Below are 17,147 nucleotides of genomic sequence, written 5' to 3'. Positions count from 1 at the left end.
AACTCCTTCTTCTGTTTTTTTTACTTCATTGGCTGCTCAACCTCTGTCTTCTTAGCCTCTTCTGATACTGTTCTTGAGCTCTCTTCGGCCTGCGCATACTCCGGATTATTAAACGCCATCGTCTCACGACTTCAAAGCCATCGAACGAGGGAAATGTGAAACCCTGGCAGAGCGAGCGGCGAAAACGTAGGAGAAAAACCACCGGAGAGTATTTTCGAAACGTCTTCGTCGACATTTTAAAAGGCGGGATACTCGAAGAGACGCGGGCCGGGTCAGGTCGGCCTTCAGCGATTTTTTTTTTTTAATTACGTGGATAAGCGGGTCTCATATTTTTCACGCGGCAAAATTTAATTGGTCAGCATACCATGCGGACTGTCCGGTCTCCTGATCGAAAAAACAGTCCTTATTGAGAGGAGAGGCATGCTATGCTAGGATGAGTATATAACATAAAATATCCAAGCCACCGCAGTAAAGTGGTGCGACGAAAAGTAGACAAGTGAGACCCCGCATTGCCGACAATAGGCGGCACAAGCTACAATCATCCGCTACGATCACGCCACGTCACGTTTCGAATATCTCCATCCACATCTCTCCCGCCGCATAATTGATCCCCGAATCCCTGGTCGAAGATATTTTTATTGATAGAGAAACCGTGCCCGACTGCATATGAAGAGAGAGAGAGAGAAGCATGGAGTTTGGCGTGCCAACCCTAAAGCACATTTCGCCGGCCACGACCCCTTCGATGAATCTCCTTGTCTATAAACCAATTGCGAAAGGTGAAGTAAAGCATCCTGGAAGTCGTGGGCAGGGTGAATGGAGAACGACCAGCGGACCACAAGGCCCCGGTGAATTCTGTTCTCGCTGCATCCATCATTGTTTTCCCCATTCCTTATAGGTTTTGGTTTTCATCCTCTTTCTTGTTTCTTAGGACGGATGCATAGTTGCGATGCCCTTTTCATTCGATGGATATTTCCAACAAAGGGGCGATGGAGATGGGCAGCCCATCGAGTGAGCCGACCAAGGTGATTGAGTTATTGAGTGGTAATTTGGATTCTTTCTTTTTATTTGAATTTTATTTTTTAGCTATTCAATTGGTTGCAGAGAAGGAAACCTTATACGATCACGAAGCAGCGAGAGAAGTGGACGGATGAAGAGCACAAGAAGTTCTTGGAAGCCATCTGTCTGTATGGAAGGGGATGGATTAAGATACAAGGTATTGACAATTATATGTCCTCCATACCACGTTCATATCAACAATTTTTCCGATCTGTTTATTCAGGACTGATGTGCACCTCAAACCAGTTATTAAGTAGTTATGTGCATTTCGTTTGAATATATTGGTTAATTAGAATTGTTTGGGATATAAATTTTATCAGTTTGTACTGTTTCTACTCTGTTTTTCTAACAAAATGCTCTCAAGCCTTCATGCTTGAACAAACTTTTATGCCAAGTTGTCTCTCAAGCCTTCATCGCATTTTCACCTATTATCAAGTAAGCTTTGAGCTTCTCGCCTTAATACCATCTTCAAGACAACTCCTATTACTATTGTTCTTATTATTTCTTTATATTGAGTAAGAAATGATAATGTATGGCTCCAACCCATGAACTTGGAAATGCAACCATCTCCTTCAACAAATGGGCCACGTTTTCTTTCACCTAGTTGTACTTATTTAAGAAATAATATTTATAAGTCCGCTTAAAAAAAAACTTTACACATAGCAAACAATCAACAATACAAAGAAAAATTGATGGGGATGTAAACTCTCATCAATTTTACTATGCAAATACATCCCATATAACTCAATATTGGACAGAACTCATTCTAATTTGTGTTATGATGCATCTAAGTTAAACTCGGTCAAGAAAGGCTGATTAGTTGAGTGGATGCCAATATCAAGTTATTGAAATTCAATTATAACTTGAACGGAGCCTTTAATAGCCTTTGTATATATGATAATTGGAAAAACATGTATAGCTTAATCTACCATCAACAAATATCCAACGTTTTGTGACTTGAGTGCTGTTTTTACATCATAAGATCATAAGTGAAAGAAGCGGAAGCAGAAGGTTGCAGGCTTAAGGTTCGAGAATTACACCGCGAGAATCTACATCTACATGCAACTCCAGCTCAGGATGTGCCAAAAGTGGATGCATATTTATTATATCAAGACATGTTGTCGAATGTCAGCACGTACATGACTGACTTGCTAGGAGATTATGCCATTTCTGTTACTTTCAACGAGGCCAATCTCGCTACTATTAGGAAACTGAAGCTTCGACAAATGAGGTTGAAGTTCCCTAATTGTGGGAGACTGACGCGAGTGCGAAGGATAGCCGTGTCTTCCAGCAACATAATAGGGAGCCGCTCTCGCTCCAGCTCTCTCGATTTCTCTCGTTCGGGTGCGAAGTTACGGGGTAACAGGGAGTTGCTATCGCTATCACTCCCATGATTTCACTTATTTGGATGAAACCAGTCCAAACCTGGGAGGGCCGACCAATTCTTCCATGTGGGTTTAGCGCCTCCTTTCCACAGGGAGATCTAATCCTAGTTATCTAGAGCTTATATATGTGATTCCTTTATTTTAGGTTTTTAGTTTTCAGTGTGTTTTGTTTAGGACAGTCGTTGACGTTTATTATTCTCCCTTTGAGGGTTGTATCCGAGGGATTGGGTGTTGTTTCGGCAGTATCTCTCCCAAGACGGTCATGATTTTTTTCTATCCCCTTCCACATCCTTCTCGTCTCTCCCGGCCACTCCGTCCCTACCGCCCGGAACAATTGTCCGCCTATATCTCTCCCAAGGTGGTGATTATTCTCCCTACAGTTTTCTACCTTTCAACCGCCACGGCCACATCTCCCGCAATCCTCTGCTTGTTGTCTAACCTTCCCAATCCATAACTGGCTTGCTTCCATACCATCGACCGCCTCCAGCTTGCTACCCAACACCCTCTTTTTGGTGCAGCATCCTCCCACCACCCCGTTATCAGCCGCCGCACCTTGTCACAACCCTGTGTTTTCTGTTGATCCATCACACCACTTCCTCGACTTGTTGTCACATGCTCCAAAAACCTTCTATTCTCTGTCCAGCCGCCAACCCACCTTCCCTTTGTTGCGGTAAACCCTCCCTATCACCTACAGCTCTTTGTTTCTGCTACTTCGACACGCAGCCCACCACCATCAATCCTCGCCTTAGAGAATCTTTTATGTTTATGTCATTGCTTTCCTATTTTTAATTGTTTTGTCCGTAACCCCTTTGAATTTCAGCAATAAAAGTATCATTCCGATGTGATTTTTGGGTTAACTCCAGTATCATATATTGTGCTAATTATCTCCTTAGATTTCAAATATACATAAAATGATCATAATGGCTCCTGCAAGTGAAACTAATATCAATTTTATACTCATCAAACCTTTTGTACTATATTCTTGGAGATTGCTCCGACTATTACAAGGATTTTTTCACACTTACTACAATCCTCACTTGAACATGCTTTATATGTCATGGATTTGGCCACATCGACTCTTGCTGCCCAATGAGTCGAGTTGTATATTTTACCAAGCAAGACACGTTGGAGGAGATTAACTAAGAGGAAGCAACTGAAAAACAAGGTGAGGTGTTTCATCTTCTATCGAATGAGGGCAAGATGTCTGTGGTTTGAAAGGTCCTACAGATTGAGGATACAATGGATCCGTAGGGCTCCACAACAATATATTCTACACATGTTGCATTGTGGATGGGAAGATATGTAATCTCAACAACAAGAAAGTGACGTCTATTCAGATGGTGGAGAAATTGGGCCTCATGATTCAGAGACATTCAAAGTCGTATTCTCTGACGTGACTGAAGGTGAATAAGATCAACATTGACCGGAGGTGCTTAGTGGAGTTTTCGATTATGAGTCAGTTGCATTAGCATAAGATCGCATGTGCATTTTGTTGGAGAGACCTTGACATTTTGATCGTAGACTCAACACATCTAGTTCAGAAACATCCACTCCATAAAAGAGGGGAAGTGCATTAGCCTTCTCCCTTATTTGGAGTCTAAGATCACATGTGCACTTGTCAATAAAGTAGCATCGGTGAGGCCAGTTTTGGTAGCAAGGATGATAGGATTGAGACACTAATTTCATATATGGGAAAATCATCACAAAGAGCATTTCAGGACATCACGGTCGATACCTTACCACTCTTTCTACCACCATTTGGGGAGGTCCAGGTCCAAGCCAGATCAATAGTGAGCTCCCAAAAGATTGGACCAATATGGATGTTTGCTTGCAAGTGGGGAAAGATCCCATAAGTCTTGGGGGCGCGGTGCAATCTCCAGTGGGATCCAGGTGTTTCTTGGATTGTAGTCGAATTGGTTGCAGCTCCAGGAGGTTAGAATAACTCCATCATCGGCATCGGGTATACAAGAGCTTTGATAAATGAGGCTGAAAGCTCCCAACTCTGGGAGACTGACACGGGCTCCCAAGGGGGGCTAAACTGACTTGTTCATCTGAACCAGTTCAGGAAAGAGGGGAGCAGGGGTTGGCCGATCCATGATGATGGGCTAGGGTTGCCACCAAAGGGGAGGGCTCTCTCCATCCTAGTTATCTATTATATATATATATATATATATGTTATTTTCTGTTTTAGGGTTACTTGAGACTTATGTGAGGACAACAATCGACGTCCTCTTGTCCCATTCTAAGGTTGTACCAAGGCGAGAAAGTGCTCCAGCTGTAATTCGTCCAAGGTGGTGACGTTCTCCAAGGATTCGAGTGATGCTCCGACTGTAATTCAATCTCGCAAGGATATTTATCTTTACTCAATCCATCCGCCGACTTTTTAGCCATCTCTCTCGTTGTCATCATCCCCGGACAACCCTCCATTTGATGTCCAATTCTACCAGCCGCCCCCTACTTGCTTCTCTAGACTCGGACCGGTCGAACCTGCTTGTAGCCACTCCTCCCTGCACCACACTGCCTCCATCCTCCTGTCGGTTGTTGTCCAGTTGCTCATCCCTGCACTGCACAACCTCCAACCACCTGCATGTTGTTGTCCAACCGCTCCTCCCTACCTCACCTTGTCGCCAACTACCTGTATTTCATTGTCTAGCCGCATCCCTACCACCTCCAATCACTTTCTTACACTAACTCAATTGCATTCCACTACTTTTGTCCTTGGCTTAGGGAGTCTAGTTTTTTGTGTTGTTATTTTCCTATTGTGTTGTAATCCCTTTTGAATTCAACAATAATATTTACATTTGTATTGTGGTTTGGGTTAACTTCGGTATCATGAATTTTCTCTTGATACTTGCTATATTTGATGGTCTTTGACACTACAAGATGAAGGCTGAGAGATATATGGAAATCGGTCTTGGCATGGTTTGAATATAATCGAGATTAAAGAGCTCAGACAAAAACAAACTTGAATACATCCATTATAACATACCAAAACAAGACATTTTAACCTCCCTTCACCTCAGAACAGGTAAAATAACTTATAATGATGGATAGAACAGCATCTAAAGTACAGAGAAAATGGCAGTAGAAAATAAAACAAGGACTCAGAATTTTCATTTCATAGGTTTCTTTCATAGGGAACCAAATGAGAGTATATTAAAAAAGGAAAAAAGTAGAACACTGATCACCTAGTACTCCCCTTTTAGTCGCCTTTCCGCCGGAAGGAGCAACCCTCTGTGAGCCTGGCCTTCCCTCCAGTTGGCTGGCAAAGCACTGTCTGGTAGTTTCCACAAACAACTACTGTTTGAGAATGACTGAATACAGTAGTTATGTTGAAGCAACCTTGGTACTTCACATCCATGAAGGAGTTAGGGGACTGGACAAGACGCTTGAGCTGTGCTTCCTCTTCTCGAGCTCGGCAAGTAGGTTTAGCAGATCAATATCGTTTTGAAGAACCATCTTCGATGATAAGTGAGAAGAGCTTTGATATAAAAATACAACCTTCATGGCATTATTGATCTGATCTTTTTTCAATGATATGGATGATGCTAATGAGTGGTTAACAATAAATTTGGATTATGTGTCTGATAAAACTGATGAATTAATATTTGGTGAAGAAAATTTGACATGGACCACTGTTGTGAAAACTAGTACTATTATGAAAAAAATTACCAATATTCAAGATTGATTTAGGGTTTAGGGCATCTTGGAGATAAGATTTATGAAGCAGGTTTGATTGGAAGAGAAATAGGAAAAAGTAAGAGGAGAGTTTGGATTAAAATTTTCTTCATAAATTCAACCTTTTAAGTTAGCAATTACAAGAGGATTTTAATTTTGATCCACTTAACAAACTCCACCAAAAAATGGAAAACCATATATACTGGAAAATAGTTAGATATGCTTTATGTATAGGATAATTTTGGCAAGGATTATTGATGTGCAATGAACAATCAAATTGTTTATGGACCCGTTGATCACATCCTCTTCGTTCTTGATAGTGTGATGTGAGAATCGCTACCATCAACAATTTATACGGAGAAATTGAATTATTAAAGTTCAAAGAACAAAATCTCTTTGCTCTTTCAATTATGTGATGCCTGGATCTTTATTATAAACTCATTCAATCTTTACTCTCTTTTGAATGCTTTTCATTTCTTTGAGCTATTTGATCTGGTAAACCAACTTGATCAACCTATCTAATTGATATGTTCATTTTTATTATAAGCTTCTTTGATCTGTGTTTCACAATTGCAACTGAATTCTGATAGAGTATGTTAAATTCATTTGTGCAGAACTTGCCCCATACCATTATCTACAATGAACCTTACACAGTCATTCAAAATCACGTAAATAGATGCTTTTATAGTTAATTCTTCCTGCCCCACACCACCGGTGCATTCCTTTACATAAATGGAATTAATGCAGCACAAACTAACATCACGAGACTGTTATGCTTTGTTTTAATCTTCCCTTCGAGAAGCATTAGGGACCCTTCAATGGAAGGATCACAGTAAGAACTTCAGATAAAAAAGGAGAGAGACAGATGCAATTAACTATGTTAGGTTACTTAAACTTTGCTGGTGGAAGCGGGTGAAAAATGGCTTTGCTTGATAATAGCCTTTGCCTTGAATGATGTTTTTATTTCATCCTAAAGTTGGCTCAGGATAGATCATATCACACGGTCATGTTAGCTAAATCCTTCATTTTGGAGATATTCAAGAGAGTTCTTTGGCTTCATATATTGCAGTTGTCCAATAAATGTCACATGTTCATTTCAAAACTCTGATTTGCGTAAACTTTTCTTCAAGGATGACTAGTATGAGGTGTTACAGCTTTTATAGTTTTCAGTGTTGCTTGTCTTGTTGCAGAGCATGTTGGTACCAAGTCGGCTACCCAGATAAGAAGTCATGCACAGAAGTTCTTCTTAAAGGTATACTATATTTTTTTCTTTCTTTATAATTACTCGCACTCAAGATGGTTGCTCATAACTTTGTTACCTGATTTGAAGTGGGGGAAAATTTTATTTAGATGCCTCTATTTTTTTTAAAAGAAAAAATAAACGTTCTCAATATTTAAGAAAATAGGCAATGTTCAAAATTATGATAAATGTTGAGAATCAAAGTTATTAGTTATAAAATAAAATTATGGAAAAAGGAAAACTAGCAAATTCTATGGAGTTAATTTTTATACCAAGTTATCATCATCATCATCATCATCATCATTAGTCTCATCCCAAATATTTAGGATTTGCTTTATAAGTTCTTAATCTTGATTCATTCGTATTGACTGCTATATTAGGTGTTGAGAATGATAACTGGTGTTAACTTAGGTATTTATTTAGGTGTTATCTTATGGTTTGGACATGTATAAAGGTGAATAAAATATGCTACTTTGATGGAATTATAAATGATATCAATGACAATGCGAATAAATTTGTAAAGTAAAGATAATTAAGATATAGGCTGTGAAGAAAGATATGCATAAACAAAATTAACACATGCAACACTCGGAAAAATTAATGGAGAAGATGGATTCATAAATCCATTGATGTTGATGGCTTTTGCTACCATGGTATAATCAGATATGTATACAATCAACACTTTGGTGCCATTACATAATGTCTGTTTAGGCTCATCAACTGATTATTTTTATGTAGGCTGCCCTCACCATAGCTCATTGCTTTTTTTTTTTGCAACCTCATTCTATCACCTCTCTGCTCAGTTTTACCAAAATTTTAAATCAACAATCGAAAATAAAATATTTTATTACTTTGAACCAAACTAATTTAAAAATCTAAACGAATCATACAAAAAATTTGGGTTCAGTTCAGTTTGATTTCTTTGTTGTTACCATATAATGCACACCCACAAGCAAAAGAATGTACATTGAAATATGAAGCAAGCTATACATGTCATGTAGTAAAGTATTCACATGTTCTCTCCTGTAGAAACAAATACTTTTTTTTAACAGTGTAAGCAAAAAAATTAAAAATTTCCAAATTATGTTAAATCAAAGTTTTATATATTAAAACAGCATACAACATGAATGAAAACTAAGCACTTATGTGCAAAAAACTCGCCGTATATAATATGCGTTTAAGTTTTACATAAGGGCGATATCAATCATTGTTAGAATAAATTACCCAACTTTAGATAAAATATCAATTTTAATTTGAGCCATGTTAGAATTGAGTTGATACAAGTTGATTTTGAGCCAAATTTTAAGTTGATTCAAGCCAAGTCTATTAAATTTATTAAAAAAAATTAAAGTTCTTAATCAATTTTCATATGCTTTCATAAATTCCATCAAATCCAGTGCAAAAAATACAAAATATTAAGTCAACAACATCAAAAATTAATTATGGGACTGATTGGACTTCAATTTTTTTGTGTTTATAATTAAAATGAATATTTTATCCAGATAATTCCAACGAGTATCAAGAACATTTGAATTTGAGCCAAAAACAGCCCAAATGAGCTGTGATTAATACGAATTTTCTCATGTAAGCCGCACCTTTGTCTTTCCTTTTATTCCATGTTGGTGAATTTGCTCCATGGCTGAAGGCTAATCAAAAGCATTGCCTCCCCTGAATAGTGTAAGGGTTGGCCAACAAATTTCCTAGCAATCTCTCAACCATTGCAATATGGATCCACCGTCGAATCCATTTGTTAATTTCTTATGATTTCTAATTTTAGATATGAACTTGCAAAAGCTTTTTTGACATCCACAAGTGATTGATTCTCAAGTCATTTTTAATATCGAATTGCTCTAGAGAAGATGAACATTTTGGGTACAAAATCGCAGTGTTATGTCCTTTTTTGGATCTCAAAAATTAATCTCAATAAACTTTTAGCATTAATGCTAATCCTATAAGTCTCCAATTTGTAATTTATTTGAAGCATTAGATTGCTTTCAAAGAAATAAATTGATAACAAGATCGTCACCTATCATCATTGTTTTCATATGGCAATAAAATTGGTGCCTAAAGAGTTATAAAAAATTTGATCATTGATATTAATCTGTCAATTTTCTTAAGTTTTTAGTGCAATAGCTTCTAAAGGTACTCCCTATCATCGATTATAACTTTACTGATTACAACCACTATTCACCATCTAGGATGACCCTGCATAGGCTGAGTCATTAAGCTCGCCTACGTGCAAGATAGTCCTTTTTTTTTGGGTTGAAAGGTACTAATTTTGACTATTTTTTGCCAAAAAAACTATTGCAATTATATCCTAAAAATTTTAGTTTTTTGGTGAATTTAAGACGAAAAATCATACATTAGAAAAATTAACTGGATTTGAATTCAACCATTCCTAAATTTAACACTAATTGTTTGTCATATTGATAGAAATCCATCAGAATTATCAACGGATTGGTCGCAAGAGGTTTTGATGAACTATTTTATGTAAATTTATGATATAATTCATAACTTGTTGTTGATGAATGTTTTGCTAGATGATCTAGTCATCAACAAAAGAATTCATTAGTGCATGTTAATTTTTCTTTGTAGCATCTTTTCCAATGAGACAATCAGCTACATGTTCATCAAATGTATTAAAACTATATGTGGAATGCAAAAATATTAATCATAAGAATGTTTGCAAGGCCAAAAACTATAAAAGATGGAGAGAACGGGGATATACATGATTTGTGTTTTTAGAGATAAAGCTAAATAGTTTAAATGGATAAAAGACTTGTGAATGGTGGGAATGGTAAGCAATATGAGAATTTTAGGAAGAATCTATTCTTTGTTGATTCAACTGTTAGGAAATAAGGAAAGAACTAATAGTTGAGTGTGGGTGAAATGGACATGCTATTATACTTAAAAAAAATTAAGATTGATAGACTGAAAAATTATCATATCATATCATATCATAACAGAGATTGCAAGACTAGTAATTATGAAAGATAATATTATATAATATAGAAAAAATGGGATATTCACTAGTTTATCACTTTTAAATTTAGATGGGTAAAGAAATTACTTGAACATATTGGTAATGATGTGTAAATTAGAAAGCTAGGTAGAATTGGAAAAAAAAATTATAACACAATTTTGAGTCAAACTTTTCTTTATTTATTCAAGCGGGTCGAGAATTAAAAAAATTACTAATAATTAAGTTTAAGTGTGGGTTAAATGGGAATCTTATTGTGCCTAATAATATTAAGGGGCTGCCTGGTAAAGGATTTAGAGCAGGATTTAACCAGGATTTAAGCTAACTCCTGCCAAACGGTCACCTTGGATAGATTAAATCCCCAAGTTTGATAAATCTGAGTTTTGCCCATTTTCGATGTAAATCTCGGATTTAGTAAATTCTGCTATCTAGTGGGTTTAGTAAATCTGGCAACACGTGAAGAGAAAGAAAGGCTCATGTGAACAAGAAGAAGGCTCACCTTCCTCAATGGTTTTGGGTCAGGAGTAGAAAGATGGGAGGATGGTTTTTTTACGTCGTGATCCCATCGTTGCCTTCCTAGCTAGCTCTAAGGGTGATTGTATTGGGAGGGTTGGGTCACAGCGAAACCAATCGAGGGAAAGGAGTATTAGGCGAGGGTTTCGGTTAAAAGAGGGGAATGGAAAGATATCTTTGTGATTTTAATTTATTTTTATCTAAGTTAATTTTATTAATTTAATTGATTAATAAGTAATAATTAATTGATATATTATCAGATTAATTATAATTATATAAATTTATATTTAACTCTTTATAATTAATTAATAAAATAAAATTATATATTTTAATGTAAGTTATTTAATAAAATTCTAACTAATTATTAATTAGTAATAAATAAATAATTGATTATTAATTGAAATTTGTTTAATTATTGCTTAATAAATAATTAGTTTAGAAATTTTTTTCAATATTCATTTAGTTCAGTGAATAATAAACTATTGATTAGCATAATTAAGAATAATATTTAAATTGAATTTAGTTAGATTTAATAATTAATTTTTATCTTAATAATTAAATAATCAAAAAAAAAAAATTTTCTGTATTCTAACATATCTAAAAAACTTCAAATCCTAGCAGAAGTTGTCAAACAGTTTTATAGTACTTATTTTGATTTATTAAATCCATTGTCAAATAATTTTTGGAATTTAACCATTTTAGGATTTATTAAATCCAGATTTTTAGGATTTATTAAATCTTAATAACTTAAATCCCAAAATTTGTCAAAGCTATTATCTTAAGAGAGATTGTGAGACCAGCAAATATAAAAGATAATTTTATATGAGATAGAGAGAATGGGGATGTAAAATTGGATTGTGAAAATAAAAATTACTTTGAGATATCATGGTTAACTAAAAAAAACTATGTAACATAGAACTGAGATAACCTATTCTTTATTGTAGTGTCAGGAAATAAGGAAAAACTAATAACCATGTTGAGTGTGGGTGAAATGAAAATGTTATGATTCCTAATAAAAGAAAGTATGATATAGTGCAAATTTTCTAGCATAAGATAGATTGTAAGATTAACAGTTGTAGAAAACCAGATACTAGAAAATAAACAAATTATTTTAGCATGTACGACAAGGAGCGAAGAACAACTACGCCAAAGAAACAACTATTATGAAAGGCTAGGAAGAAAAGTGCTAGAATTCTTGGCAGAAATTATGGCAAAAAAAATATTTTATCGCAAAAATTTCACACAACACACTCAAATACATTAAAGATAAACACCTACAATTCGAGAGGTAGGCTATCTCTCCCAAATCCTACATTTCGAGAGGGGAAATCTCTCCCAAACTCTAACCTAAGACTCCAAGCACAATCTCATGCATGACTCTAACCCTAGATATATTTGTCCTATTTATTCTAAACATTAATAAATGATAAATGACTAAATTGTTCTTAGACTAATAAAAACTAAATTTTTCTTAAGCGCCGTCATAGCATTATTCTCTTCCCAAAAAGACACATCATCCTTAATGTGATAAAAAAATGCTACTGGATCAGGTCGTAAGGCTCCCACGTGGCATCATGATCAACAATCCTTTTCATTTAATCAAAAACTTATAGTAACCCTCACCATCTTGAAATGGCTTCTTATGCACATCTTTGGCCGCATCCAAATCAAATATTGTCCTACTTGTCAATCCCAAGTAACTTATTTAGTAGCTCATCGATCATTAGAATCTCTATTAACTTCATATCAAGTGTATTCACTGCTATACAACTCGGTTAAGAATTTGGTGCCCTGCACCCTGAATTGCCCTCATCACAGTTTTCAACGTCACCTTTTTTTGTCTCCCTTCTGAACCTTGCAGTATCCAAATCATTCCCCTATAAACTCCCTCGCTCTTCTCCACCCGTCATGTTCCCATCATTACTTTTAAATCGTCCTCCGCCACGAAGTCTGCCGCTACGAAAGACGCTGGCGCAGTTGAATGCAACCCTCCGTCGAGGTCCCACCCACCATGATATTTTAGTTTGAAACATGCTTTTGGGCTTATCTCTTAAATTTGTACTATTATGAGATTTAGAAAGCCAAATTCCCTTAAGCAATCATGCTTTTGTTATATATTTTTTGAAATAAAATGATTTCTTAAAACAATGAAAATGCTAACGAAGGCTTTTCACAAGTTTTGAAAACTAAGTTACAAATTTGGTTAAATGTATTAATTATGTTTATTGGTATTAATAATACTTTTTAATGATATTAGTGGTATAATTAATGTTACTAAGATTTTATCGCTTACTATTTCATTACTATGTATAGGATAATTAACTAATTGAACAAGTATCTATGATAAATCTTGTTGAGTTCTATGAAAACTGTTTTGAAATTAATTATAGCTCATAATGTTAATGAAGTTTATTATTATTTATTTAGAATAATATAAGCCTATTATACTTAACTAATAAATATGTTATTTTAATTAAATTATTTCAAATGATTAGCACATATTTATTGAAAAAACATAATGAGTGAATAATTAGATTTTCGTTAATGTTGTTAATATTTTATTCTTATTTAGTTATGATAAGTAACACTAAGATAATTGATAAATTATTTTGCTAAAGTAATTAATAATTAAGGGTTGATTAGTGTTGTTAATATTTTCTTAGTACTTGCATATGATTATGAAGATTTAGCTCAATAATTAATCCATAATAACTGAATTAACTATCAAAATTAGTTATGGATTGAACTTGAAACAATGTGAAAAATCCTAAGAGTTCATCGTCAAACACTCACCCTGTCCACAAAGTAAATTTAAGATTTAGTTTACTTCATTATTAATCTAAATAACAAATATTCTAAACAAATCTTATTTAATTCATAATTAATTCCAAGTTATCATTAATAATTAATTTCTGACTATTATCGACATTGCCTATTGAATCCATTTAGTTGTAAGAATCTACCAATTTTCTTAACTTGGATGATTTTGATAATGCAAACAAACAAATTAAGCAATCATTTAATGGTTTATTTAGCTTCAACAAGTTTAATTAATGATCTTTGCAACTTAGTTAGAAAGATTACACCATGTATTTTTTTTGCTTATATAGGTCATTTGTTACCATATTCATGATGTCTTTTAATTAAGAGAACTGGATGTTTCCTTTGGATATGTATTTTGCAGAAAGGGGTTGGTGGCATGAATCTTGGACATCCGAATGGCTTAGAGATCCCTCCCCCAAGGGCCCGAAGAAAACCATTCCATCCATCTAATGAGGTAAAGGTGAATAACTCCACAGTATGTTTGGCTTGGTCCAGCACACTGATAAGGTGGTAAAGGCGAATAACTCCTCAGTATGTTTGGCAATTTTTTTAGAAGCCAGTGGCTGGAGCAACTGAAGAAAGCTCGAATCAGGCACTTAGAAGATGGAACTCGTATCCTTCTCTTTATCATGGTAACAACAGTGCTCACCCTTTGCCAGAGCATATACCAATGCTGGAGGAATCCGTAAAGAAGACTGGGAAGTATTTGCATTTGTTTGAAATGCATGGGAACTTCACAAATCCTCAGATGAAATTCACTTCAGAAGAAAGAAATCAAACACTAGAGAAGCTTGACAAACCATACGCATCACCAAAGCACACTGTACAAGGTGAGGGAAGCTACCAAAACATGGTTTTGCCTCAACTTACAGGTTCAAAATATCGTTGTGGAGGTACATCTTCATCATTCATTGAACAGCCAGATGCAAATGCGGATCTTAGCCTGTCCCTTAGTCATACTAGTTCTGTTACGTACATGACAAAAGATCCAGTAATTTCCTCCATCCAGCAGGCAGTTCCATCAAATTCACTGTGTGATGATTGTCTGGAGGATGAGAATGCTTCTATTGCTTTGAGTGGCTTCACCGCCAACTCATTTCCCAAGCTCCATGCAGATCCAAGCACTGCTGCTTCATTACTTGAACATACTTTTTTGGATATCTCTGCACATTCAGATACAAACATCAATGTTGGGAAAGCTCGAGATGAACGTGGCAATATATCTCCAAGTATAAAAGCTATTATTGCAGCCACAGTCGAAGCAGCTGCTGCTTGGTGGAGACTTAATGGGCTATTGCCATCTCCTTCTCAGTCAAGCACTACTTCTGCAACACAAACAATGGTGCAGAATCTTACAAAGGAACCCAAAGATCTCAAGTGTGATAGTGGCCCCAAAAAAAACTCAAAATGTTCGGCTTGTTCTGCACTATTAGAACCATCATCATCATCATCTCCAGAAACAGTTGAAAAAATAAGAGTTGATAGACCTGAAAAACATCCCAACCAACATATGCTCTCATCTGTAGTAAAAGGAAATGAGGAAATTAGTGGGTTTCCAGTAAAAAAGAAGCAGGATACTTGTTCCAACACATCTCCATTTACTGAAGCAGTAAGTTTTGGACAGCTTAAGGATGCTGAAATATACAGCAAGCCATACAATGTGCGTCCAATCAAAACTAACATTTTGGTGGAATATCAGTTTATTAACACGCATGTGTTGAGCAGTTTAATTAATTATCTTATTTTTTTTGTCTCAGGGTACACCTGCCTTTGAAGCTCTATTCTCTCAAAATGTGCTGATGCCCCAAAGTTTTGGGCTACTTCTTATGGATGACCATAAACTGGACTTAAACCTGGGGGGAAAAGAAGCTCTTGAACTGCAGATTGACATCAACAGAAAAACATTCACTGACAATGTTTTTGTACCAGCAGAATTTGGCTTGGAAGAGTAACATCAACAAGCTCACCATCCAGTAAAGAGATATTTGCGGTAAAATAATTCCATTTGAAAAAGAATCTGAAATGTTGGAACAGAATACTCATTCTCATGTCTTGTAAATTTAGTTTGAAAACTGAATAATCATGGAATTTGACGGGGATAATAAAACTATATATATATATATATATATATATAGTCCTTCACTTTCCCTGCGATTTGAAAACTTATTTCGTTTCGGAATTCAAACAGAAATGAATTAGGTGCGGGTTTCAATAATTTCCAAATTTGCAATATCATTGCAAGCAGATTGAAGATGCTAAAAACCGAAGAATTTGCTGAAGAAAAAAAAAAAAAGAAAAAAATGAATATTAGTCGCATCATAAAATAAAAAAAAAAATAAAAAAAAAAAACTCAGAATAATGAGCCACACACAGATATAAAAAAAAAAAAAAAAACTCAGAATAATGAGCCACACACAGTGGATAAGAAAGAAGGCCCAACCTAATTGTAGAGCATTGTATGGCACGTGGCCTCCCACATCAGACTCCGGATGCATTCGGAATTCTAACTTAATATTTTTTTTCTCCAGTTGAGGAAGAAGATGAGGAGCAGATAGGAGAGAGTTGCGGCCGGCGACATGTGGCTTTGACTCTGGAATTTACACCTAATTCTTATGTGTTTCCATGGTTTGAACATCTAAATTTTACTTTTTTATATGTTTATGCAGCTTAAATATTTATATAAAAAATACTACTTTTATTTTTCTTTTTCTTTTTTTTTTTTTTTTAAAAAAAAAAAAAAGATACACGGTTTAATCCATAGCTAAGGTAGGATATATCTGTAAAAATTGAAATTCAAATGTTGGATATGTAAATACGTAAGAATAGAGTGTTATGTATTTTTTTTTTTTTAGGGTGGGGAAGATAAATTAGTATAATTTAAATGAGCTGGAAAATCTATTTGAAGGCGCGGTTTTCTTTTGACTTTTTTTGGCTCTACGGAACCAGTCTCGGTCAAGAAAGTATTAGATAGACATTCAACTTGGACTTGGTCCTTTTTGTGCTACTATTTTAGATAATAGTTCTAATATTTGAAAGTAAATGCAGCTGTCAGTAATTAGTTTAGATATAATTTATAATTTTAAATTATTAATTAAATGATGAAATGATTTTTAAATTTAATATATTACTTAAAGATAATTCAATAAGATTAAGATAATTTGTTTTTAATACTATTAAAACACTTGAGATAATTTGTTTTTAATAATATCACCTGGGCCTGTAATTTATAAATATCAATATTTCGAGCGGTATACATGTAATTATCCCATAAAAGTTATGCCAACATTTTTTAATTCTAGTGATAAATAACCAATGATAAAAGGTATGTCAACTAATCCTCAAAATATAGAGTGGTTGAATGGCAATGCTTGACTACTATTACTGTGATGCAAAATTTTGTAGAAATTGCTAATTACTATAAAAGGTTTGTGAAATAATTTTTTATATTGTAATGCCTTTATTTAAACCAATC

At 35.0% G+C, this 17,147-nt stretch overlaps 1 protein-coding gene and 1 pseudogene across 4 annotated transcripts; one reads left to right on the top strand and one right to left on the bottom strand.

The window, feature by feature from the left end:
• Positions 1 to 664: 664 nt before the first annotated feature.
• On the top strand, positions 665 to 16,336 carry LOC110021779 (protein CCA1-like). 4 transcript variants are annotated; one of them, XM_020720418.1, is made up of 7 exons: positions 665 to 1,022; positions 1,102 to 1,213; positions 7,310 to 7,371; positions 14,037 to 14,135; positions 14,229 to 15,335; positions 15,433 to 15,665; positions 16,204 to 16,336. In XM_020720418.1, exons 1-6 carry the CDS (start codon positions 963 to 965, stop codon positions 15,625 to 15,627), a joined length of 1,635 nt encoding a protein of 544 aa, XP_020576077.1. In that variant the 5' UTR covers positions 665 to 962; the 3' UTR covers positions 15,628 to 15,665; positions 16,204 to 16,336. The 4 variants fall into 4 exon arrangements, with proteins under 4 accessions (XP_020576077.1, XP_020576076.1, XP_020576075.1 ...); XM_020720417.1 differs by lacking the exon at positions 16,204 to 16,336 and having other exon boundaries at positions 665 to 845; positions 929 to 1,022; positions 15,433 to 15,991; XM_020720416.1 differs by lacking the exon at positions 16,204 to 16,336 and having other exon boundaries at positions 15,433 to 15,991.
• Positions 5,582 to 5,900, bottom strand: LOC110021780 (annotated as a pseudogene).
• Positions 16,337 to 17,147: the final 811 nt, after the last annotated feature.

Source organism: Phalaenopsis equestris, unplaced genomic scaffold, assembly GCF_001263595.1.
Source record: "Phalaenopsis equestris unplaced genomic scaffold, ASM126359v1 Scaffold000146, whole genome shotgun sequence".
NCBI classification, from domain to species: Eukaryota; Viridiplantae; Streptophyta; class Magnoliopsida; order Asparagales; family Orchidaceae; genus Phalaenopsis; species Phalaenopsis equestris.
The sequence above is the reverse complement of the archived record's forward strand: the minus strand, read 5'-3'. Positions and strand labels throughout refer to the sequence as shown.